Source organism: Eublepharis macularius, chromosome 6 (genome assembly GCF_028583425.1).
Source record: "Eublepharis macularius isolate TG4126 chromosome 6, MPM_Emac_v1.0, whole genome shotgun sequence".
NCBI lineage: Eukaryota > Metazoa > Chordata > Lepidosauria > Squamata > Eublepharidae > Eublepharis > Eublepharis macularius.
The window spans coordinates 41,389,764-41,416,941 of record NC_072795.1 but is presented as its reverse complement, the minus strand read 5'-3'; the positions used below and the strand labels follow the sequence as shown (position 1 = coordinate 41,416,941).

Sequence of the window (27,178 nt, the reverse complement as noted above, 5' to 3'; positions counted from 1 at the left end):
GCCATTTCAGTAAAGTGCTGGACACAAAATTTAAATGATTTTTAAATTATACAGAGGGGCTTATCTGCATACCAACTTTCTCTTCTTACCCTTCCAATGAGATGCATTTGCCAAAAGTAAGAGCCCTCTTTAAAATAAACTTATCTTTACTGCTGCTTAAACCTTGCTACCATGAAGAAAACTATTCCTGGATGAAAACACACAAATCCGTCACCTTTTCCTTGCCTGTTGGACATCTCAGGTTCAGTTACTACCAGCTGCTATAGTGGACTGAAATGCAGGTTGTGAATTCTGGCTCTTAAAAAACAAAAAAACCTCAGTGTTCTTTCTTTGTTCTGTCACATGGTTGCTAGGTGACCTGAAAACACTGAAGGTCAGGAGTTCAACTTGAACTGTTTCAAGGAGTTTGTGTGTGTGTGTGTGTGTGTGTGTGTATTGGAACTGATGAAGCCTACAATTTGTTGTTATACTTGATCATGCTGAACTGCTTTTCCAAAGCAGGTGAGTATATATTTTTTTCCATTTACCACACTGGTGTCTACCTACCTACCAGGCAGACTCATTCACTTATCTGATTTGCCTTGCAGAGGTCGAAAGGGCCTTATGGATTGCTTCCAAAGGGGTAAGGGCTCTGCACCCATTCCTGGGTTGCCAATTTTAGGAGGCAGTACCCATTGCGGAGGAATTTGGAGAGAGATTTCACCTAGAATCTATTATGTATTACTGAGTTTGTTCTCTGAAGCTGCCATTTGGTCCAGGGGAACTGATCTCTGTAGTCTGGAGATCAGCTATCATTCCAGGAGAACTCCAGGCCTCCCCAGAGGATGCCAAGCCTAACTCATAGCCTACAGGGCGATTTCTTTTGTTCTTATTTGTTTGGCCAGTAGTTTGGCCAATATTAAATACAGGTGCATAAATAAAACATGCTTGGAGAAGCAGTAAGGCCTCGCTCTATGTGGGCTGAAGGGAGGTGCCCATGGTTACTTCTTCCTCAGGCTGAAAGAAGGGGCCTCTGTGGAGATAATGGATACAGATAGGAGAGAGTGATTCAGGTCCGGGAACCGGGGGGGGGGGAGGAGGAGCTGGATTTATGCCAACCCAAGAAAATCCAGCATCCTCGGATCAAATTAGAGAATCCCAGATCCAATCCAGGAACCTAGATCAAGACCACTAGATAAATCCAGGTTAATCTGGGAAACGTACCTTCAGCCTGTTGGCTGGCTATTTCCCTGTCTTCTCCCATGTTTTTTCCAAGAGGGGAGGGGGAGGAGAAAGGGAAGGTGAGGCAGGGAGTGGCCAATCCATGCAGGAGCTCTCCTTGTATGGTCAATAGAATTCTTTGAGAAGGAGCCTTTTTCAAAAGGCCTGCAAGGAAGTTTTAAAAAAGCAGGCTTGCCTCAGAGCAGCCTCCATTTTGTGTAGCCAAGACAGACTGCTGCTTAGTGCTGTTGGCTTTCTTGCTGACCTGCTCTCTCCTCTTTGCTTTTGGGAAGGGATTTACCAGTGGATTTGCTGCCTGCTTATTGCTGCACTGTTAAAATACCTTCATTGCCTGTTTTTTCCTGTCTTTTGCGTGAGGGGTTGGCCTGGTGTCTGGGGGGGGGGGGGGGAGGAACAAGTTTTGTCTTACAGTTAACTCTTTAAAAACTGCTTTTGCTGTTGTGGGGGGGGGTGTTCTTCGGCTTTTGTCAGATTGTTTATTTGAACTTTGGTGTTAGTGTTCTATACAGTTACTGTTCATTTATTCACTGATTGCTCTGCCTGGCTTCTGTGAGTGATAATGGTTCTGTTGGGCTAAGTCCCTTGCTTCAGTTTAGTGGAATTCACTGATTTGACATGATTCTCTGATTTGATGTCTCCTTGCTTCACTTTGGTTCTGGGGAGATTCCATTCCGTTGGTTCAGTTTTGATCTGTTGGGTTTTCTCTAGGTTGATGTTGCATTTGGGAGTGTGCCTTCAGCAGCCTTGCCTCTGACTGTTTCTGCCCAAGAGGCAGCTTAGAAATGTTCCCACCATAGGAAACAATGAAGAGTGGTTGGGGGCACAATCAGGGGCCCTTAGAATTGGACCCTGGGGGCCAATATTCCTGCAACTTGGTGAGTCTTTAGAGGACAGTCAGAGTAGGATCCCTGCAAATTTGATGGGGTTTGCTTGAAAAATTCCCCCTAGCCTCCTCAATAGTTTTCACCATAAGGAATAATGCCTGAATAAATTTGGGATTCTCTAATCTTGACAAACTGGATTAGATAATCTTATCTGGATTTCAAGGATCCCAGATTTTTTGGGGATCCCTTACACCCATCTCTGGATAACTCAGATTTTTTTTGGGGGGGGGTGCATACTTCTAGGTACAAGCTTGCGATTACCTTGTGGCCTTTTGTACAGCACAGCTATGTGGCTCTCCACTGCTGGGACTATGTTTTGGTCCCATCTTTCATATTTGGGAACTAAATTAATCCCTATGGGGCTACATGGGGCCCTGGGTAGCAAAGCCTATCAGCATCTGCATTTGGAACTGTTCGCAATCACTGTTACTCATATTTATGTGATATGACTAGCTAGTAAACTTATTGGAGAAGGGTGAAGATAGATGTTTTATTTAAAAAATGACAACAGAAACCAAGGCTAATTCCTTCACAAATTGTACAATTCATTGGAGTGGTTTTTGACTCCACTCTAGCCAAGGCCTTCTTACTGGTTGACTGTTTTCAAACCCATCAAAGAGCTGTAAACTTAGTGTCTAAAAATTATTTTCAAGCAGCAACTGGGCTTCTTCCCATCATGTTTCATTGCAAGCTATCCATATTGTGGGCTCTATAAACACCAGAGAAGACATCTTAAGAAGACTTCAGTGTTCCAACCACAAGTAATCTATTGCAGATCAATACATACTCCCTCTTTTCCACCCATGGGGTTTCCCAGACGTAGACTTATTTGCCATCAGGTTCATCACCAAAGCTCCCCAGTTCTTTGCAATGGCAGGGGGTGATGTTCTTTCCATAGGAGATGCCCTCCAAATATGGAAAGGGGCCCTGTTCTATGTGTTCCTGCCTTTCCCATTAATATCCAGGGCACTCTGCAGATTGCAGGACTACATGTATTCTACTGGCACCATATCAGCCCCATCAGATGTGGCTCCTTACTTTTCTGCCATACATACTTTCCAGAGGTTCCTGATCTCCTTGCTCAAGGGGGTGTTCTCCATCACCCCCTTGATGGAGTCCAAGCTCAGACTCACCACATGAGGATAAATCCTCCAATTTAGAATTTTCTCAGGCTGTGCAAGAGCTGCTGCTTCAGGCTGGAAAACCATCTATAGGGCTTTTTACAAATTTAAGTGGAACCTCTTTAGTAACTGGGCTATTGATCAGGGCTTGTCACCCAGGTCCTGTCATTTATCAAGGGTGTTGGATTATTTGTTGCTACTGAAGCCTTCTGGTTGGCAGTGACTTCTATAAAGGTACATTTAGCTGCTGTCTCAGTTCCACATTTTAGGGTTGATGGCGTGACCCTTTTATTCTCATAATACTGCCAAAATGTTTCTAGGATGTGTCTATCATATGTACCCTGCAATTACACCTATGGTACCTCAATGGTCATTGTCTCTGGTTTTAGCATGAATTATGTTTAAGCGCTTTGAACCACTAGCTACCTGTTCCCTCTCACTGATATCCATGAACATATCATTTTTGGTGGCTATAACCTCAGCTTGACATGTGGAGAAGTTGGTTGCTCTGAGGGCAGAACCACCATACATTAAGATCCATGGGACAGAGTCATGCTGAGGCCCTATTTACCTGTTTTTGTCTAAGACGTTTTCTCAGTTTCACCAGTTGAAGAGCATAGTTTTACCTGCTATCCCATTGAATCCTGCTGAGAGGGCACAACATGCTTTAGATGTCAAAACAGCATTATTTTATTTATTGTCGGAGGCTTTCACGGCCGGAGAACGATGGCTGTTGTGGGTTTTCTGGGCTGTATTGCCGTGGTCTTGGCATTGTAGTTCCTGACGTTTTGCCAGCAGCTGTGGCTGGCATCTTCAGAGGTGTAGCAGTATTCAGACCCACCCGAAAAATACAACAGATGCTACGATCAGCAAAAGACAGTAGAGACCCCCTCACCTCTGCAGGAGTATACCATATACCCTGCAGCTGTGGACAAGTTTACATCGGGACCACAAAGCGTAGCATCCAGACAAAAATAAAAGAACATGAAAGACACTGCAGACTTGGACAACCTGAAAAATCAGCAGTGGCTGAACATAGCCTAACGCAAACAGGGCACAGTATCTTATTCCAGGACACCAAAATACTGGACAACACTTCCAACTACTTTGTCAGACTGCACAGGGAAGCCATTGAAATTCACAAGCATAAGCAAAACTTCAACAGGAAAGAAGAAACCTTAAGAATGAACAGAGCATGGTTTCCAGTTCTGAAAAACACCAGGCTAACAAAACATTCTATCCCCGACAATAGCCCTGCAGAGAAGATTAGCACATCAAGTACCAATCCATATGCAAAAGAACCTCCTCAGGATACAGTGAAGCCTCCCGCCATTAGCATTCCACACCCTGGGAAACTCTTACAGGATGACTCAGCTCAACCCCACCCCTCCTGAGTAGATACAAATGACCTACATCTTTTCCACACTGTGACACTGAGAGATCTCTGTCTTTTGGTGCTACACCTCTGAAGATGCCAGCCACAGCTGCTGGCGAAACGTCAGGAACTACAATGCCAAGACCACAGCAATACAGCCCGGAAAACCCACAACAGCCAGCATTATTTTACTTCAAAAGAAAATACTCTTTCTGTACGGATGCTCATCTCTTAATTTGCCATTAAGGAATCAGGTTCCAAAAGTGGAAACAGGTTTCTGCACAAACAGTATCCTGTTGGTTAGTTAGTATTGGAAGACTTGGCCCCAGAAACCTATTTAAAGGAATCCATAGTTGGGCCTTAACAGAGTAATATCAATTGCAGAGAAAACATGATGGGTGGTTTAGAGCTTGTGTGCTGGCTGGTATGATTGTGGGAGATAAAATAAACTTACACTTGGCTTAGGAAAGGAAATAAGAGTTCTTTATTATAGGAACTCCATACTCTGATAGGAAAGGAGGAGATATGGATTCCTATCTACCTATCTAGTCTAAATATGGACATGGATGGCAGGACAAGCTCATCCATGGTGCAAGATGGAGAGAAGGAAGAGAAGTGTGACAGTGCCAGGAAGGATATCATGAGGAGGAAGTCCTGAGATGAGCAATCTACAAATCAAAGGATAGTCAGAGTAGTAACAGTAAACAGATGCCCTGACCTCTCCATCTTTCTAACTCTTTGGTTTGTCCCCCTCTGAAACCTGAGGAAAGGGACAGCGTCAAGTCCTCCCCTTCTAACAGTTAGTACCATAAATTAGGATATCAACATGTGAGGGTTTCAAGTCATCTTCAACTGCATGCTTGCTCATTCAATGAGAGCAGAAGCATCAACAGCTGCCTTCCTTTGAGGCATCCACACTCCAACATCTGCTGAGCTGGTCCTCTTTAGATACATTCATCAAACATCATTCTGTTGATGTTAATGCAAGAAGAGTCAGTGTGGCAAGTATGTGATGCATTCAGTATTTCAATAAAGAGTTTCCCCACCACCAGTGTGCCTAGCTTGTTAATCTCCCAATGTAGGACTTCACATAAGACTGAAGATTAAAACAGAGTTTTACTTACCTGTAACTGTTGTTCATCAAGGTGTCATCTGTGCAGGCACACATTTCCTCCCTACTGCCCTGCTGTGAGCTCTGTTTAAATTATAACTCCAGAAAGGGCTCGTGGGAAATAGTAGAGTCCAGTAGCACATTTAAGACTAAGCAACTTTACTGTAGCATAAGCTTCGTCAGATGCAGATGACTAAGAGAACTGTGATTCATCTTCGTTCTTCTGTGCCTCCACACATGGGTACTGCGCACGCGCAGGCCAGCCGCCGGAAGATTTTTTACCGCTTTCCCAGCTCCGAAGGGGCCGTTTGCCGCGCGCCTCAGCGACCGTTTCCCGCCCAAACGGTCACATGCTCCTCCAGCGGCCAACAGCCCCTTCCCTCAGTTCTCTTCTTGCCGCCGCTTGAGGAGAGCGTTCCGTTAGTAGCTCCGTGCTTCTTGTGTCTTTGGATTGCCTTTTTTCGTGCTTGACTTGGATTTTGGACTCGACCTTTCTTCTGCTTCGTGATTTGGACTGACTGATTTGGTGTGTATTGATCCGGACTGTATTTGACTTCGTTTTGGCTTGCCCCTCGGAATGGCTTCTACGGCCCTGTTTAAGCACTGCGCCCAGTGCCGTGCTAAAATGGCCCAAACGGATGGGCATAGCCTTTGCCTGCTTTGCCTGGGGGAGGAACATGTAGTCCCCACTTGCAAGATTTGCCAGGGATTCACACACAAGGCCAGGCAAGAACGGTCCGCCCGCCTCAAGGCTTCGCTGTGGCAGCGGGTCTTGGACGCCCCTGGGCCCTCCGAGGCGGAGAAGCCAGGAGCCGCGGAGAAGGCTGGCCGCGCCCCGACCCATGCCGGGGGGCGGTCTCGGGCAGGCTCTGTGGCCTCTTCCAAGTCAGTGGCTGCATCCCGCCCGGCGAGCAAGTCGGCGTCGAGGGCAAGCTCGGTGGCGAGGTCGTCGAAGTCGCCACATAAGTCGGCGTCGGTGAGGTCGGAACCGGGGAGGTCGGCTCCGAGACCGGATCCGAGCGGATCGGATCCGATAAGGTCAGCCCCGGCGTCGATTGAGGGGCCTGCGGCAGCACCGGAACCGGAGGCTGCGCGGAAGGCGTCGACCAAGAGGGCATCGGTTCCGAGAGCTTCCTCCGAGCCGGTTGTGAAGAAGAAGACGACCAAGAAGACCAGGCATCGCTCTCGGTCCCCTCGGTGCCGTTCTGCAGAGGAAGTGGTCCTGGTGTCCCCGCCTACACCATCACCTCACCTGGACTCCCCTGACCGTCCTCTCCTTGAGGAAGTGGTGCCGGAACCGGGGGCCTATGTGGTCTTGTCGAGCGGACGGCGTTCGCCAACACCGGAATCGAGCCCGGCTCCGCGTCGTCGGATCCGAGCGGCGACTAGGGATCCGTCGCCTGCCCACTCTGCCCGTAGCCAACGGTGTTGGTCCGAGGGGAGTGTCGGATCCGAGCGGATAGGATCCGAGCAGTCCGTGGCTGCGCGTCACCAACAGGCTTCAGCTATGCCAGAGGCCTATCGATGCCAATGGAAGGGGGCTCCACCTGGCTTCAGACCATCGGATCCGGGGCCATCGTCATCTGGCCATCGTGAATGGTTGCCCCCACCCTTCCCAGAAGGGGAAATGTCAGCACCAGCATCTGATGAGGATGACGAGGATGCAGGGTCCGGCTACCGCTCTGAGTCGTTCTCCGAGCCATCCCCAGACGACAATGTTGGCCCTTCCACCAGCTCTCCCTTCGAGGACCTGCGGATTTATGCAGACCAAATGGCCCGCATGTCCAAGGCCTTGGAGATTGACGTGTCTTCTGTGGTCCCGAAGACGAAGGACAAGTTGCTGTGCAGAATCTATGGGGAAAACCCGGCTACAGTAGGTTTTCCTATGCTGGAGGGCTTGGAGGAGATCATCGACAAGGTCTGGAAGTCACCATCGGACCTGCCTGCCACGTCCAAGCGCATCGAACAGATGTATAAGATTAAGCAGGGGACGTGGCAGTCCCTCATCAAGCATCCTCCACCGTCATCCTTGATAGCCGAGGAGATTCAGCACAAGAGGTCGGGGCCCTCCTCCGTCCCACCGGATAAGGAGGGGAAGAAGATGGACGCACTGGGTAGGCGTCAGTATTCGGTTGCTGCTTTAGCCCTCCGGATAGCCAATTATCAAACAATTATGGCGGGTTATCAACTCTACCTTTGGGAAAAGCTGGCGAACTATGTCACTGACCTCCCTGCTGACAAGAAGGCGGTGGTGTTGTTGCTGCAGACGGAGGCAGTACGATTGTCAAAGCAGCACATGAATGCTGGGAGTCATGCGGCTGACACGGCTGCTCGGGGCATGGCGTCAGCGGTGCTCCTGAGGAGGCACTCGTGGTTGCGGTCGACTGCCCTCCCGCAGGAGGTGAAGGCCAAGATTGAACGTCTGCCCTTCGAGGGTGACTCCCTCTTCTCTACCACCACCGACGAGGCGCTTAAAAAGAAGAAGGAGGACCGGCAGACGGCACGCTCCCTGGGGGTCACTCCGGCGGACAGGTCCACGTTCAAGCCTCGGTACTCTTCGAGGTATAATCCCTACCAGTACCGCAGCAGATATCAACCCCGTCCGTACTATCAGCAGTACCCTACCTCGCAGCGCCAGTATACCCCAGCGCAACACCAGGGCAGGAGGCGTAGGCCATTCAAGCCCCGCTCGTCTCAACCTCCGCCCCAGCAAAAAGATCCGCAAGGGGCTGGAAGGCAGTTCTGAGGACCCGGCCCTGCGGCAGCCCTGAACTTTTCGGACAGACTCAGTCCTTTTTTGTCTGAATGGGAGTCAATAACATCTGACTCATGGGTCTTAACGATTGTTGATAAGGGGTACGGGCTGGAATTCACTGAACTGCCGATGTGTACTTCACCGCTGAGTGCGGTGAATAATACCTTGGTTGAGCTGGAGGATGAAATTAGGTCCCTCTTGGCTAAGGGTGCTGTGGAAGAGGTGCCCTTTGTGGAGTCTGAGAGGGGTTTCTTTTCCCGGTTCTTCCTAGTCCCTAAGAAGGATGGGGGTCTACGTCCGATTTTGGATCTTAGGGGCCTAAATGCCTTTCTAAGGGTCACCAAGTTTAGGATGATCACACTGCCTGCTGTAATTGCCCTTTTGAAGAGGGGGGATTGGTTCGCTGTCCTGGATTTAAAGGACGCGTATTTCCACGTGGGGATCTTGGAGGAGCACAGGAGATTTCTGTGCTTCGTTTACAAGCAACGGGTATTCCGTTACAAGGTTCTCCCCTTCGGCCTTTCCACAGCCCCACGTGTGTTTACTAAGTGCGTGGCTCCTGTGGTTTCCTTTCTTCGAGAGCAGGGCTGTACCATCTACCCCTATCTCGATGATTGGCTTATAACAGCGGGCTCGGAGATTAAGCTGCTGCAAGATGTGGCATTGGTGCTAGACACTTGCGAACGCTTGGGCCTCCTGGTTAACTTTGAAAAATCTAAGCTGACACCTAGCCGTGTTGTGCCTTATATTGGGGCAGTATTCGACTCATTGGAGGCCAAGGCTTTATTGCCTCCAGAGCGGGCACGTTCCTTGAAGGGCCTGGTGTCCTTGTTTAAACGAAATCGTTTTCAGCCAGTGCGCATGATTCAATGCTTGCTAGGGCATATGGCTGCTGCCACCCCGGTGGTCCCTTTTGCGAGGCTGCGGATGCACCCACTCCAGAATTGGTTTGTGAGGAGATACAATGCTTTACAGCATCCTCCGACTGCTAAATTCTCTGTTCCCAGAGCCGTTATATCCTCTCTTGACTGGTGGTTGTCGGATATTAATTTGTTTAAAGGGACCCCATTTGGTTTCCATCATCCCGAGTTCTCCGTGACCACGGACGCCTCTCTGCAAGGGTGGGGGGCTTTCTGTGGGGAGCTATGTGTTCAGGATGTGTGGTCTGAGAGAGAAAGGGGTCTCCATATTAATGTGCTTGAACTGAGGGCTGTTCGTTTTGCACTTATGTCATTCACAGCAATCTTGCAGAACCATCAGGTGCTGGTGCAGACGGACAACACTACCGCTATGTATTACCTGAACCAACAGGGCGGCACGGTGTCCATGATCCTCTGCAGGGAGGCCACGCTCATTTGGGAATGGGCAATCAGGAATGGGGTGACGCTTCGCGCCATTCATGTAGCTGGGTCGGACAATGTGCAGGCGGACACTCTCAGCAGGGTGCACATGCTGAATCACGAGTGGGGGCTCAACGCAAAGTACGTTGGGCCGATCTTTCGGAAATGGGGTCGCCCGAGCATAGACGTGTTTGCGACATCGGCGAACACCAAGGCCGAGATCTTTTGTTCTCGGGCAGGAAGCGACCCCCTCTCTATTGGGGATGCCTTCCAATTTACTTGGGCCCGGGGACTACATTACATGTTTCCGCCTTTCCCTCTCGTACCCAGAGTGCTGTGCAAGGTGGAGAGGGACAACACGGACTGCATCTTAGTGGCTCCGTTCTGGCCACGGCAGCTCTGGTTCCCGAAGCTGCTGGAGATGTCCGGCCGAGCTTACGTGGCCCTTCCTCCCCGGAGGGATCTCCTCCTACACGGGAAGCTCTTCCACCACGAGCCCAGGAAACTACACCTGACCGCTTGGCGGATTCGGCCCCGTCCCTAGGCTTCTCTGAGCCAGTCGAGAAGGTCCTACTGAACGCTAGGAAGCCCTCCACACGGCGTGCCTACAAGGCGAAGTGGAGTAGGTTTGAGGCTTGGGACGCCTCTAGGAAGGTGGCGCCTCTGGATAGCCCCTTGGGGATGGTCTTGGATTATCTTTGCGAGCTGAAGGACCAGGGCCTTAGTGTGGCGTCTCTGAAAGTGCACCTTGCGGCCATCTCTGCGTTCCATGATCGGGTGGATGGCTGCACGGTTTTCTCTCACCATAAGTCCCGCCAGTTTTTGAAGGGGATGCTTAATCTTTACCCGCCTGTGTCACCCCCTGTGCCCCAGTGGTCTCTCTCCCTGGTCCTGGCTAGGTTGATGTTGCCCCCTTTTGAGCCTTTGGCTACGTGCCCTCTGGACTTGCTCTCCTACAAGGTGGCATTCCTCGTGGCGATCACTTCTGCCAGACGGGTCAGCGAACTGGCTGCTCTTAGGGCAGACCCCCCGTTCCTTCGCTTTCATGCGAATAAGGTGGTCTTGCGACCGTGTCTTTCGTTCCTGCCCAAGGTGGTGTCAACCTTCCACCTTTCACAAGAGATTTCTCTGCCTGTATTTTTCCCTGAAGCTTCTACTAAACAGGAAAAGGCCCTCCACAGTTTGGATCTGCGGAGGGCTTTGGCTTTTTATTTGGAGAGGACAAGGGTGTTCAGGAACAGTCCCTACCTTTTTGTGTGTTTCGGGGCGAAGGACAAGGGCCGCAGGGCGTCTGCACAGACGGTGTCCCGTTGGATTGTGACAGCCATTGTGAAGGCCTACGCCACGGCTAAGGTGGACTGTCCTTTGGGTGTCAGGGCTCACTCCACACGGTCCCAGGCGGCATCTTCGGCACTGCTCAAGGGTATACCTTTAGCTAATATTTGCAGGGCTGCAACTTGGTCGTCCGCTGATACCTTTGTACGGCATTACGCTGTTGATGTAAATGCCAATGAGGATGAGGCTGTTGCTAGGGCCGTCCTCCATTCCTTGTTTCCCTAGGAGTATGCTGATTAATATGCTCCAATGGGGGAGGTGGAGGCGCTGTATATAGTGTATTTATATATATATTTATACTTGTTGGATGTTGTGGGGTTGGTATGTTTTTTGCCACATGTGTATATGTGTATATATGTTGTTCTTGTTTCCTGTTGTATAATAAAATTGAGTTGGATTTCACCCCACCTTCCTTATTGTGTGAAGCTTGGTACTCTCCCATGTGTGGAGGCACAGAAGAACGAAGATGAAGACAGGGTTAACATACCTGTAACTTATGTTCATCGAGTTCTTCTGTGCCGACACACAACCCTCCCTCCTGCCCCGCTGTGAACTCCAACGCAGATTGCTGTACTTTTGGGCTATGGCTCTAGTCTTTAGTCGGGGTTATGGCTCTGTGTATTGGATGAGCGGCGGCAAGGGAGAACTGAGGGAAGGGGCCGTTGGCCGCTGGAGGAGCATGTGACCGTTTGGGCGGGAAACGGTCGCTGAGGCGCGCGGCAAACGGCCCCTTCGGAGCTGGGAAAGCGGTAAAAAATCTTCCGGCGGCTGGCCTGCGCGTGCGCAGTACCCATGTGTGTTGGCACAGAAGAACTCGATGAACATAAGTTACAGGTATGTTAACCCTGTCTTCTCGAAAGCTTATGCTACAGTAAAGTTGGTCAGTCTTAAAAGTGCTACTAGACTCTTTACTATTTTGCTACTCCAGACTAACACAACTGACTCCTCTGGATCTATGAGAGAAAAGGGGGTACTCTCCCTGGGACCAGGTGTTGTTTAGGTGAGAAAAGAATGTTGCATGTGTTCCAAAGGGGGGGGTGGTCCCCTCAGAGGGTTTTAAGTCTAGAAAAAAGTTTTGCAGCAAGCCCACACATGCACAGTCCCAGTGTATACCTGCACAGAAGACACCTTGATGAACAACATTTACAGGTAAGTGCAACCTTGTTAGACCAATATATGCTGGCCTGAGCTCATGGGAGGAAAGACGGTGATTTATGTCTGTTCTAACATTTGGCAATCATAGTCAAGCTTTTTGAATATGCTTCGAAAGAATATATGGTATGATGGAATGGAGATGGCACAAATCTGGCCAGGGATGAAAAAACACTTCCATTCAACAACCAAGTATGGAAACAGTGAATGGTTGGGGTGAGAGACCAGGCCAGAAACTCTGTTAAAACAGTGCCACTGCTCATACACAGATAAAAGATGTAACTCCTGAGCAAAATAATCCCACCATTCAAAGATGAAGTTTAAAATCCTTATCACAAACCTGAGATCCTTGTTTTCCTTGAATCCAGCCCATCTTCCTCATACCAGTAGAAATTTGATCTATGGAAGACCAAACTAGATATTTTGTGAAAACCTGTAAGGTGGCCATACCAATCAACCATCAGTTATTGTTACTGCTGCAGAAGAAGATTGTTGCAAAGACAGTTATTAAAATAAGGTGTTTTTCCCCCAGATTCAGCATTTCATGGAAACTAAAATCTCTGGATAAGAAGTCATGCCAAAGCTAAGAAGAAAGTCAAAAGCCAGTTCAGATACCCATATTCTTGAAAAGTTTCTGCAAACCTATGAAAAGCATTGCACAGGAACCCAAAGTTGTATCAGTACAACTATCAAACAAGGTTTAAAGAAATGCATAGCAAATGAAATGCTTATTACTAAGGTAACTGCAGGTAACAAAGAATGGTTTGACATGTTATTTGGAATGGGAAAGTACACCTTAACTTTGATTTTTAAAAGTCTCTAAAGATTCTGCACCTGTCTATCTGGCTGTATGATTGCTATTTCTCGGAAGTGGGATCTAGCACATGAAAGTTTATGCTGGAATAAAATATTGTTAGTGTTTAAGGTGCCACAAGATTCCTCTTTATTTTTGTTGAAACATACTGACACAACTACCCGTCTGAAACTCTTAATGGTGGTTAGGTTTGGATTTCCTTCTCTATACATTTGGCATCTTTTATACTTCTCAGCTTTTGGTAGCTCCTGTTATGAAGGAACAACAAAGTGGTATTGTTCCCATTTTTGTACTCCGCATGCAATATGACTCTTTCTGAGTGCTATGCACACAGTTACAATTATCCCTACATTCAACACTCAAGGGTTTCGCATGCAGTTTCTGCATGATTGAAAAAACCAATTCAAAACAGCATTGAGAAAAACATCAGGGAATAAGTGCAGGCAGAAAATTTGTAGAGAAACTTTGAAAAAAGCAGCATTGAAATCTGAAGGGGAAGTTGAGCTTCTGGAAGTCAAAAGAAAACCCTAAGCGGTATGGGGCCAGAACCGGCAAAAATCACAAGTGCAAAAAAGGCCATAGATACAAACAGCAGGATTAATTTGTATGCTTATTACTCTTGTCACTATGTGGTTTTAGTTGGTGTATTTTCTGATTGCCTTGTTACAGCGTATAGGTAAAATATTTTGAATAACGTTAAGTTATTCTACATTACTCTCACATGCAGATAGTTCACTCGTTCCCATTGTATATCTTGCTGCAATTATTGGACACACTTTTTGCTATGACCCATGCTAATGAAAGTATTAATTTAATAGCAAGCTTGTTACTAAGGCTTTTTTTCTTTCCTAGTTTGTGCTTGCCAATGTTGAGACCTCACTGAGAAACCTGAAACCAGTTTCTCTTACTCCTTTGCTAAAGACTATTCGAGATGAACGGTATCAGTTGGGAAAGGAGCTCTGTCTCTGGGGAATTCAATTACTACCTCAAGATATTGCAAACCTTGTAAGTTAAAGCAAAACCGAGTTTTAAAGTTTTTTAGAAAGAGAGCCAATATAAAAGCCTCATTTGGCATTGTAAATATGCAGATATAGTATATAAATATAAATAAAATATAATATGAAAATATAAATATTAAAAGCTTCCAATGCAATATCCCTTTTTTCTAGATCAGAAGTATATTTTAATTTATATTATTCAGTCTATTGCATCTCGCCATTTAACTTGAAAAGCAATAGGATTTTTTTAAAGTAATTTGAGCAGTAACTTGTCACTTGTTATGAACAGTAATGACATAGAGGTTCGGAATGGAAGGGACCACATACTGTAAACATAAGAGTTCAGCTCCACACCCCCAACTCATTACAAGCTGACCCCAAACTCCAGCAAAGTTTGGGCTCGTTTGTAATGAGTTCACTTGTAAAAGTCACCCTTGCAACATACAGAAAATTATGAGCTAAACTACACATTGATGCCTGGCACTTGTTCTTTTAAATGTTGGGTGACGCAATGTTACCTGGGAAATGTAGTATTGCAAAAAAACAACCACTTGGGAGAGGAATGATTATCCCAGTGCCCAGTGCATTTGTGCAGATTTTGTTTTAATTTCACCCTCGCCTCCACTCTCTGCTTGCCTGTGGAAAATGGGGTCACTAGAGGTGGAAGAAAATCAGCAGGAGCAACTGCCTCTGTAGCGCAATGTCATCGCTTTGCTTGCTTGATTTTCTCCACACTGTGCTTTGCACGGAGGAAGAAGCACTGACCAAACCCAAGCAGTGGGTCTGGTTGCTTGTGACAATCCATCAGTCTGTGAAAATGTGAGGGGCTATTCCGAATCCAGACTGACGGATTGCCATGAGCAACCAGCCCTACCACTCCAAGTTTGTGGCTCGGGTTTGGTCGGTGCTGATCCCTCTGTGCAGAGCACAGAGATTGGGAGACAAGAATTTGGATTTTGAGTCCCTGCCACACCTCTGTTAATGTATGTGACCGTGGCAGCATTCCCGGGTCAAAGAGTTTAGAGACGTAATTTTCCAGGCCCCTTGACATCCATTAATAAGGATATATGTACACTTAATTTCCTAGGGCACTTTGAATGATCCTCTTTTACTGTTTTTGGAATTTCCTGGAAGACTGAAATGTTCTCCCGCTGGTTTCCAAATATTATGACTTTTAATGTCAGATTTGTGTCCATTTTTCTTTTGTTGAGGAACTGACCTGTTTGTTCTGCTTAGTAAAGCATCTGAGGAGGAACAAGTAGATAAGTTCAAGATGGTACTGCTCATGTTATGAGCTCCTATAACAGTACTGCCTGAGGGTCTGTGGGTTCTAAGTTGATATTCTGGCCTGTTGCAATATCTGGACCTGGGTCTCTCTCTCAGTTATATGATCCAGAATCTGTTTTAGGGATCTGTCTCTATGTAAGTTCCCTAGACTTGGTATAGAAAGGTATCATTATTCAAAATCGTTGAGCTGGAAGCTGTAGGTGAGAGCCAGTGGTGTTCTATTATCTCTTTTGGTCCTACCTTGTAGAGGGTACCAGCCTGCCTTTTTCATTTTGTTTATTCACTTCATTGGGTGGGTATTGCATTCCTGAGAATGCTCATTGTAAATCTTCTGATGTGAGCCCCTGTCCAAGGAATTACTCCTTTAAAAAAATAACTAATTTTCAGAAGAATTTACATATCACTATTTCTGGCTGCAACAGCTGGCAAAGAAAACTAGAAAGAAAAAAGGCACATGAACCCTAGTTTGGATTTTAAAGAAAATCAAAACCATTTTTGCTTCTAGCACTGCCCAAGTCAGTAAGTGTAAGGAGACTGGAATGGGAAGTATATCTTTATGCCTGTAGTATAATACAGCAGTCCTTGGGTGTGATGGGATACAAGCATACATGTTAGGGTTGCCAAGTATCTGGTATTCACCCGGACAGTCCAGTATTTTGGGGGACTGTCCACAGGAAACATTTCTCAAATACTGGACTCCTGGCCCATCCTCACCCCTCCCTCCTCTCTTTCACCCATCGCCCAGCCCAGCCTCCTGCAGCTGCATTATGCCACAACCGGCCTGGGGAAGTGGCCAGCAGCCCAGGTGTCCAGGCAACCTCCTGTGGCTGTGTGCCACTGTCGAGGAATGGCCAGCAGCCCGGGCACCCAGAAGTGAGTTGTCGGAATAACATTGTGTCCAGTAGTGATGTCATCATGCCAGCTGGGAGTGCTTGTTTTTCTCAAAGGAATGGTTAGTCGACCTCACCCCTCTCCCCAGGATCTTGCATTACTCCAGACCTCATCAGGAAACCCTAGTACATGTATACTTGCCACTAAGCAAAAGAACTAACATATTACAGGTATGTGAAAGGTATGCCTAACACTTTGACCCTCGTATAAAGCTTGGTCCCACAACCCACTTTCTGGAATATTTCAGAATTTGCCAATATGTGACTATGAGCAATGATTCTAGATTTCATGGATTGCTTTCCACTAATTGAGAGAGAGAGAGAGAGAGAGAGAGAGAGAGAGAGAGAGAGAGAGAGAGAGAGAGAGTGGTGCTGTGTGTCAATTAGAGAAACTAACCCCAAAAAAGCATAAATGTTTCTCTCTATATTAGCTGTTTTATAGTGCACATTGTATAATAACATTTTAAGAATGGCTGCTGGCAGGAGTTCTTGTTTACTCTAATGGTGAAGAATATTATCCATGCTAAGCAGTTAAACATGGAATTTGGATCTCCCAGACTGAATTCAGTGGTTTTTTTCCCTAGCAATTAAACAAAATAAGAGACTTCTAAAGCAAACAAGTACAAGTTAGGTTTAAAACAAATAAGCTCTTTGACAAATCTTGATTTCTTTTGTTTGTTTTGGTGTTTAGGCAATCTTGCTAGAACTGGATGGACGTACCATCTATCCATTTTCTAAATTAGAAATAATTCATACTGAACTAGACCTTTGGTCAATGGAGAGACTGGGAATGGCTCTGCCTTACAGCAACTTGAATTCCCTTGTTTTGGATTATTCCAGGTGAGAAGAAATATATACAGTGTGCTCCTTCAGTTGCAGAGCTGTGTGATAGAAGACATTGTAAGAACGTTATAATCAAAGGATTTGGGGTTATCACTTTGCAACTAATTTTAGCAAACTCCTAGCTATGCAGTGAACTATAGTTTTGAAATCCCATGTAGGAAAAACACTTAATATACATTCATCTGAATGTGTTTATTGAGTCTGCTGGATGGATGTTCAGGTTTTTCTTAACGCAAGTAAAATAAAATCTCATTTAACTTGCCATTAATGATCCCGTTTACTGTAGAGCCTGAAAAGGCTGTGTTTGCATCCCCCTCCTTCATGACAAACAGAAGGGAAATCCTGTAGAGGCCTTAAAAGATGCCTGGAATTTGCTCCTCACCGTCCTAGAGGAAACTTTGCTGCAATTGTCAGAAGAGAGAGAAAAGGCAACCTGGAACCAGATCATTGGCCAGAGAACCTGTGGCTCACTTCCCTTCACTTGCAAGAGCTTATGTCATGGCCGAAAGCTATTCTCAGAGCCAAAATACACGATATGTGTGACACATGTAGGGTCATGGGTGTTGGACCCAATTTGTAGTCATATGTATGATTAGGGAACTCAACTTGAAAGTGTGGCATTGCTCCATTTGGCTCAGGGGCACTGTGAGGGGGAGGGGCTTCAGGCTTCCCTCCCACACCATTTATTCTAGAAAAAATGGCTGCAGGACACCTGTTTGCTCTAGGAGACCGAGGAAGTGGGAAACAGGTCCCTCCATCACCATTTCCACTGGTGAAATCAGTTTGGGAGGGAAACGTGAAGCCACTCCTTGCATAGCGTTGCCACCTCCAGGCCGTCGTTGGAGAGCTCCAACAGAATTACTACTGATCTCCAGGCTACAGAGATCAGTTCCCCTGAAGAAAATGACTGCTTTGGAGGGTGGACTCTATGGCATTATATCCTGCTAAGGTCCCTCTCCTCCCCAAACCATGCCTTCTCTAGGCTCCACCCCCCAAATCTCCAGGAATTTCCCAACTAGGAGCTGACAGCCCTATTGTAATACTCCCAAGCCGAATGGAGCAACAGAAGGCATTAAAGCTGAGTTCCCTCCACTCCATATGTGAGACTACAAGTCAGAATGGGCACCCTTGACCAACTCATGTCATGCATATTGTGTATTTTGGCCCTGTGTGCAACTCCAACAAGGATTCCATACATTTTCTGAGGGCAATATGTAAATTACTTTTAAGTGTATTGCTTTTAAATGGTATTTCCCATCTCTAGCTGATCTCTATCTTGTTACATAACTTATCTTGACTTTTACTAGATTTTCTTCATATCTATTTTTACTGAGATTTTTCTTTTGCTCTGGTATATTAAATGCTTTGGTCCATCAGCAAACTCCGTTACTGCTTTGTGCTATGCAACCTGGGCATAATATGTCTGAGGAAAGACTAGTGCAATTGTGAATTCTCTATCAACTCTTGGTAGTTAATCAAGGGGTGTGTAGATCTCACATCAGATCTAGGTATTTGTCTTCTAGCTAACCAGAGACATCTAACTGCCTACATATAAATGTATGTCATTGTAGTCACAGATTCTATAGATGCAAGTATGAGTTAACTCTTTTGGATCTAAAAGTGCAAGAGACTGTGGCAGCAGACATCTTTCTTTGAAGATGATACCTATTTATGTATTTTCCTCTTCACAGATGTGGAGATAATGGTGTAAAAAAACTTATTTCTGGACTGGAAGGAAACACAAAGCTTTTAACTCTGAGTCTCTGTTACTGTGACTTAGGACCTGAAAGTGGGTCTACACTGGGAACTATTGTAGCCCAAACTGCCATTTGGTAAGCTTTTGGGGTGGGGCAAGGATTTGGGGGGCATTAAAATTAACAGAAATCTTGATTTCTAAAGCAGCAGTGTAATTTTTAATGTTAATTTTTAGGTTATTTCACTCTTGGTTTTTCCATTTAATTTGCATAATTAGCTTTTTAAAACCCAAAGTTACAGTCAATCTAGCCAACTATATATAAATACATTGAATGTATACATCAGGCCACTCTGAATGCATTAAAAGTGCAACAGCTAGGAAGTAAAAAAAATCTTATCAATTGATGCGATGTTGTTTCTATATTCTGAATACAGGAAAACTTTTTGAAACACCAGTTTAAAAGATTCATAAATGTACATAAATATTTTTAAAATTGTGTATCACAGCAACCTGTACATTAATGGTAACAACTTGCAATGTGTGGGTGCCACAAAACTCCTGAAACCAATAACAGACTACGCAGAGAGCCTTGGACAAAAAAGGAGAGAAAATGCCTTGGTGTACAGCAATGACACTACTCACCAAATTGCTGCAGGTCAGATTATGTTGGATCATAAACTAATACTTGTGCAACCATTTATTCTAAATTACATTTTCTGTTGGGAAAACCCATGATGTCTGAGTGGCTGTCTTTAAGATGGTCCTCTGAATACCAGTGCAATCCTGAGGCAGCGGGCCACCAGCACAACTGTGACAGTGTTGGTCTGTTCCCTATGAACATTCTGTTGGAAGAGGAGGAGCCAGCGCTGTCCCTTTCCTCAGGTTTCAGAGGGGGACAAACCAAAGAGTTGGAAAGATGAAGAGGTCAGGGCACTCTGTTTACTGCCCTGAGTATCCTTTGATATGTAGATTGCTATTCTCAAGATTTCCTCCTCCTGACATCCTCCCTCTTGCTTCTTCTCTTCCTGGCATTGTTCCAGGCAACACCTCTCTCCTCCTCCTCCCTCAATCTTGGCAGCACGGATGCAGGACTTGTCCTAGCATCCATGTCCATCCTTAGACTAGATAGGTAGTTAGGATCTGTCTCTCCTCCTTTCCTATCAGAGTATGGAGTTCCTACAATAAAGAACTCTTATTTCTTTTCTAAATATAAAGCAAGTGTATGCTTTTGTTATTTTCTCTCCTGCACACACAGCGGCTAGCAGAACCAGCTCACAACCACCTATAATCACACTTCCTATACTAAACGATAGACTCTGCTAATGGCCCAAACACAGAATCTTTTAATTAGGTTTCTGGGGCCTACATACAGTTTATTTATCACATTCCACAAGGGGAAACATCAATGTGAGACTCTCTGCAAGGTACAGACGGCATTGCAAGTGGGTCAGAGTCCATAGGATGGTGTGGCTGGTATAGTATAGTGGTTAGTGTAGGACTGGGATCTGGAATGACCAGGTTAAAACCCTCACTCTGCCATTGAATCCTGCAAGATGGTCTTGGGCCCATCCACAATGTCTCAGCCTAATCTATCCTCACAAGGTGGCTTTTATGAAAATTAAATGGAGGGCAGAGTGATGTGAAAAACTGCTTTGGGTTCCCAATCAGGGAGAAAAGCAAGATATAAAAAATAAAGAAGCAAAGCAACTCCAGAAACATCCACCAATCAGGCAACAGCAAGCACTGACACTGATCACCAGCCATATCCCTCCAGCCACGGCCCACCCCCACCTCCACTGAGAGCCAGCAGATAGGGAGGAAAGACCCAGTGACAGAATAACCCCAAGAGAGGCACATGGCCTGAGCAGCCCCGCCTTCCTAGCTTATAGGGGAAGGGCAGGATGCTTCTCCCTAATACACACACACACACACCACTGCACCCATGGCAGCAGCTCTCTCATATCCGCCATGTGTTCCCTGCCTCTGCACAATATTATGGGAGAAAGTAGGACCTGGGACTGGGACCTCCCCCTTTCCAGAGCAGACACCCATTACATGGACCATCCTCTAGCACATTCTCCATGAACATTGTACACTGCAGCCAGAAAAGTGTGTGCATGGGAAGGAGATGGGGACTTAAGTGTGGGGTCAGTCTCCAAGGTGCCATTGCACCCCTGTTATGTTCAGCAGCTGAATAAAACAGAAAGCTAGCAACACTTGAAAGATCAACAACAGCCATCCCAGTATGGGCAGTCCTAAGGGGAAGTCACAGATGGAGATAGGTGGGGCAGGGAGGGGCATGGAGCTAGTCTCATTTGCCCCCAAACAAACAGACAAGGACAAAGTTTTAGACTTTACAGAACTGCAAGTCATGAATGAATAGGATCGCCAACTCTCTCTGTCCAGTATGCCATATTTGCCATTGTGAGCTGTTCCCACGCTCATGGGGAAACAGGGCTCTTCTGTCATTTAGCAGAAATGGAAACAGCATAGATGTAAATAATTCCTGCTTGCAAAATATATAAACTGTAATTCTGGGAGCCTTCAAAGAAAACTCTAGGCATTCCACCCACATAATGATACATGTTTTTCCTACATTGTTGAGTTTCATTGAGGAGCCCAAGCGATATGGGATTCAAATATATAAATAGTAAAAAACATTGGAAAATATCAGCTGATTCATATACTGTTTCATTTTCAGTAGCAAACAAAGATGCAGGCATTCATTCAAAAGTTGGCAGTCTGAATGTTACTTCTAAAGCAGACATGTTTACCACATTGGAAAACACTAAGAAGAAAAAAAGAAAAGGTACAATTCACCTATCCAGTAAGGCAAAGTATTTGTGATAGACGCTCCCAGTTTTGTTTCTTTCAGCAATGCATGTTTACCACACCTTTCATCAGGACAGTAAGATTTGTATCAGCTTTGCAGAAGGCTTTTTTCAGTGATAGTTGTATCCCCCTGCAATGTTCTACCAGAAGGATAGGATATCTGCCTGCCTTCAAGATATCCTATAAGGCTGTGTTATTTGGGAGAGTTTTTTATAGCTGAAGCTGATGGAATTGTTCTGGTGGTTGGTGCTGATATTTGGTTGGTTTTGTTTTGTGCTTAGATTTCTTCTATTTGTATGGCATTGTGTGTGTGCGTGCACAAACGTGTGTGCATCTGCATGTACACAAATAAAAATGTCTTAGGGCTGTCATGTGGCCTGCTGGGGGAAACATAGAGGGTCCCAAATTATAGCAATGGAGGAAAGTTTAAAACTTCTTTCTCCCCTTGACATGATTCCCATCCACTTCAGATTGCTCAACAGCAATTTACCTTGAAAAAGAGAGAGGTCTGTATTTGACAGAGAGAACTGAAGAGAAACACGAGTATTTGTACCAGGCCTGGAGGAGTAGTGGAGGAGGGGGAATGGATGTTCGATGCTTTCCACGTGTGTGCCGTTTTCCCAATGCAATGGTTTCTTCCCCATCCCCAAGCTGCTATTTGTCTTATAAGGGAAAACATACAGGTGAAATATGGACTCTGACATAACAGAACAAAAAGTGTGTATGGAGTTTGTGCTGAATGAACAGGAGGGAAAGAGTTAAATTTCACCAATACCAAGCCATATTTGAGTCTCTAGAAAAACACTAAAACTGAGCATCTTCCAAAGTAACTAACAAAGGAGTACCCATCTAATAAGCTGCCAAACACCCAATTGTCAAAATTGCTTTATTTAATTGTACGCGTATGTTTGCAGGGTTCAAGAAAAAAAGTAAGCAACCTGATCCAGGCCCATGGCTAGCAAAACTGCATTTAGCTGATAATGCTATTGATAAAAGGTTAAATCAAATAGAAAAGAGCATTATGGAGTGTATTCAACTTTTGAGTTGGTAAGTCTACTGATTACAAGGTATACGTAACTTTCTCCTGGTACTATGGAATAGTCTAGTTGTCTATACATAACTTTCTCCTGGCACTATGGAATAGTCTAGTTGTCTAGATTAAGAAGAATAGGAATATCTGCTCTAACTCTTGCTTGGCACCTCATATTCCCAAGATACCATCTTACGAATATGTTAATCTTTTTGAGAAGGAACGATGTTCTTAAGATAAATCTCTAAGGTAAATTATAGGCTGTGGAGTAAAAGAAACTTCAGTCAGAATTAGTCTAGACTACTACCGCTTTAAAAAAATAACTATGCTCCAAAACAATACTCTTCTATCAAAGCTCTGTGGAATAAGTAGAACTTTGTTGGCAATAGATTACTTAAAGTGAAGCAGATGGAACTGGTAACTAGTAAAATCTATTTACCAAATAGACATTTGCCCCGTTTAAACAAAGTATTCTTCACTACTATTCAGCTAACTTAAAAACACATGTAATAGGATCTTTTCAAACAGTTGCATGGGAATTGTCCTCCAACAGTCCACCATTTTAGACTTTTCTTGGTGGAAAGGACATATTTTTCTTGGAGCAAAATCACTGAGGATAAGGGAAAGGACTAGGAAAAGCATTGTAACAAAATATACAGCATTTGATGGAATTTCTCTGGTGAATTTGTAACTTGACATAGTTCTCAAAATCCTAGAAACGGACATGCATTTATTTGTGACAATTCTGTGACAAAGTATAACAGCTGGTATTATAGGATCCTCCATATAACAAAAAGTAAATGTTTGAATTTTTAGAACATCTTCTTGATAGCTAAAGAAATCTTCCCCCGCCCAAACCTACCACTGTCATATTTCACCATTCATTTTCACTACAGTCCTATTAAAAGCACTAATAACTCCTGAAACATCATGAATGTCCACAAAAGTGAAATGTTGCATTATTTTGGCATGTAATACATAAGAATGGAAGTTATTAGGTTTTTATTAATATTTCACATGCAGTAATTTTTGATGTTATGGTTTTAAAATTTAAGGTTTTCAATGTTTGTTTCAATCATAGTCTAATCAAGAATTCTGAACATCTAGTTGAAATTGATATCAATGGCAATGCAATAGGAGAACAATGTGCAGTCAAGATATTGGAAGCTCTGAGGGACCGGAAGAAAGGTGGGTATTTACAGTCAGTATGACTTACATCTACAGTAGATCGTCCTTTGCCCAGACTTTTTCTTTCCAGAATTCTTTTATTTAGCCACACATTATTTCCCATGTTGGGCATAATCTAGTTACAAACAGTTTAAGAGGTGGCTTTATGTGCCGATACTGATAAATATACTGTACTGATAAACATTCAGTTCCTTTTGGTTACACAAACTGAACGAAATACTGCAAAGACATTGTATAACTGTGGTGTTTTGCCCACTTTATGTGACCTGTATTTCCTTAATGTTCCCAAAAGTTTTTTCCTGCCACCAAAGGAGAAAGTTTTAGTTTTCTCTCAGGTTGACTTACTGTATGTGAAGGTTTAGTTATAGATAGTAGCATGACACAAAAGTCAGCACATGGGGGGTAGCTCTGAAGCAAAAAAGAGATCCTTTATGCTAGATGAAACAGGGATCAGGGTTGTTCAACCAGAAACAGGCTTTATTTTATAAGTATATATGTGTAATGGTTCCAGAGTAATTTATAATTGTATTGGTTTCAGAACAGATCATAAGCTTAATGTTTTCGAAATAGCTACAGATTCTTAAATGTTTACACACAGTTCTAGTCACAAGGACTAATCCATAGTTGCTACTTAGGCTAAAAATATCTACAAAAGAGAAGAATACTTTGAGTTCACCTGCCACACTAGCTGACTTCATTCACAAAGTTAAAAACACAGACTTCTCTTAGAACACCACTCACAGAATAACTTTTTCCTCTTATGCACACAAAGACTTCCACACAGACTGACTGAACCAGACTGACTACTTTCCCTCAGCACTCTGAGGAAAAACTGCAGTTTAATCTGCCCCTTAGGGTACAGCTACCATCCAATCATAGCACACTTCACTAACCCATCCAACTCCCCTCCTCCTTCAGAGGCCCGCATTTTAAACCATAGCAACATACATTCAAATTGCCACAACCAGCAGAAATAAAATACACAAACTATTTATATGGCAAAACATTACAATAAGTAACTCAGGAAAATGTTCATATATAGACCATATATTTCACTTTTGTGTTTCATATTGGTGACTACTGCTGAAATGTGGGAGTGGCTTTTTTATCTCTACAGAAGAAATGCCAGGCTTAAAGATTAAGGTAACCCCTCAGATTACATCAGAAACCTTTCGGGAAATTTTCAGGAGCTGCTCAAAACTTTCCCCAACTAAAAAAAGAAAGAAAAAGGTATTTGCTTTCTTCTTGCTTAATTTTTTACTCAGTTTTAATTTCCATAATAGGTGATTCTACACTGAAAATTAATGCCCTCTTTGTAGCTATGATAATCAACCATCAACTTAATGGCAAGAGTGCAATCTATACAATTTTAAAAACACAAGTACTCTCAAACATTGGGAGACAGAAGACAGAATTGGGAATGCAGAGAGTTTGGTCACTTTTTTCTTTGGCTAAAAGTTTGATCTGAATAGAGTTGGCAGGAATGGGTGATTCAATGGTTAGTCCTCCCCATACTTCCTTCAAAAGGTTATCTGGAATGTCTTCCACATGGGGACAGGATTTTTGTTTCCCCCTTTGCTGGTATGACTGCAGATAAAACACAGCAGCAACAGGACTTCCACATGGCAGGTTTCCTCAGTTTTCCTGCCCCCGTCTCCCAGAAGTTGCCACCCTTCTCCTGGGCTACCACGGCTTTTGCATTTTTTAAAAATCAGCACTACAGTATCATTATATTTATATATTGTTGTAACATCAGGTATAGCAGGTTCTTTGAATCCCCAGCTTTCTTACATTTTTTTTAAAGTAAGCCTCTAGCCCCTTCCCTTGTGGAAATATAAGAAAAAGGGAATATATCTGCAAGGGATGGGGCTAGAGCGTATTTAAAAAAAGAACACTGGGGATTCAGAGAACCTGCTGCACTTGTTACAACAGTATATCAATATAGCTATATCACAGTGCCATTTTTTTAAAAAAGCCCCACGGTGAGGGGAGGAAATGGCCACTGCAGGGCTGCCATGTGGGCCAGAAAATCTGATTTACCTAGCCCCACAGCTGCCATTGAAATGTGACTGCGATCTTTCCCAAAACTTTGGAGCAGAACAGGTTTGAGAAAGCTTGGGGGGAGAGCAGGGGAAACTCTGGAGATGCACAAATGCACCATGATGCTGTGGGAAGCAGGAAGAAAACCCACTTCCCCAAAGCATTGAACTTGAGACAGATAACCTGTGTGGAAGACCCCAGAGTTGCCCAGAGGTGGAAAACTTTGACCCAGAGTCAAAGCAAGGATCCCTCTGCTTCAGCCCTTCTGCATGCCTGGTGAAAACATTTCTCCAATTTTGCTTGGATGCGCCTATATCTCCAACTTTGTAACTTAATACATACTGTACTTCCCAACTATTAATTATTTTGCTTTAGTAAACGATCTCTGTAGTAAATTATGTGTAGTCATCTTTGCTACAGGAGCAAAGAAAGTCTGCTTGTTCCCATGACAAGGTGGAACTACATGCAAGAATCCTCACATGTGATCCTTCAATTTTGTACTCCCATTTGGGAGTAATGGCAGGGTCCTCAACATCACACCTAACCCAAGCTACATAAAGCCTCTGGGCAGAAGATGATTGGTGCTACTGATAATAGTCTGAATAGGGAATGAACATGCGCCTCAGCTCCTGGATTGTCTCTTCTCTCCAGGGAAGTTGTGTGGTGAGAAATCTGCAAAGAGTTGCAGGGAGTGCCCATTTGTGCGTGCATTTCCTTCTGTTGGATTACTGTGTTGGTCTTTAGTACTCAATTAAGAACATACTTTATTCTTACAGTGACAGGTAGCTTTGTGTTTCATAATTTAGTCCCTGAAAGCCATCATGTTGGAATCTGCTTATGTGTTTATTTTGCAGAAAACTAAGAGACTATGAAGTTCACATTTGCTTTCTGGAAAGGCTTGATTCAAGGAAGTTAATACACTCTAGCAAACTGCTTCTTCATATAATGTCCTAATTTTGTAAACTGTGTATACAAACAGCATTTTCAATACAATTCTTCTCCTGAAGGTTTAAAAGAGTTATTTATAATAAATATTTTAGCAGGATTTTATCTATTTATAAAAATATGCAACGGCCTTAACCTCACTGAATAACAAATGATACTTGGATCTGCTTTCTTCTGGAAGTTTATTGGCATTTAGAATGGTGTAAGTGGGGGACTCATAAGAACTTGCAAGGGGCTATCTCATTTTCTCCTTTCCCACTATTTCCTCTCCCCTTCCTTAAAAGCTCCTATAGCCTCTTCCCTTTTTCTACTTCCTTCTAT

General features: G+C 44.5%; 1 protein-coding gene across 3 annotated transcripts; it reads left to right on the top strand.

Moving 5' to 3' along the window:
• Window positions 1-415: 415 nt before the first annotated feature.
• On the top strand, window positions 416-26,892 carry LOC129332427 (uncharacterized). 3 transcript variants are annotated; one of them, XM_054983541.1, is made up of 11 exons: window positions 416-501; window positions 12,827-13,033; window positions 13,961-14,113; window positions 16,975-17,123; window positions 18,818-18,958; window positions 19,329-19,477; window positions 21,527-21,631; window positions 22,569-22,701; window positions 23,766-23,872; window positions 24,990-25,102; window positions 26,767-26,892. In XM_054983541.1, the coding sequence occupies exons 2-11, from the start codon at window positions 12,869-12,871 to the stop codon at window positions 26,782-26,784; spliced, it is 1,233 nt and encodes a 410-aa protein (XP_054839516.1). In that variant the 5' UTR covers window positions 416-501; window positions 12,827-12,868; the 3' UTR covers window positions 26,785-26,892. The 3 variants fall into 3 exon arrangements, with proteins under 3 accessions (XP_054839516.1, XP_054839514.1, XP_054839515.1); XM_054983539.1 differs by having other exon boundaries at window positions 21,524-21,631; XM_054983540.1 differs by lacking the exon at window positions 416-501 and adding an exon at window positions 563-622 and having other exon boundaries at window positions 21,524-21,631.
• The last annotated feature ends 286 nt before the right edge of the window (window positions 26,893-27,178 follow it).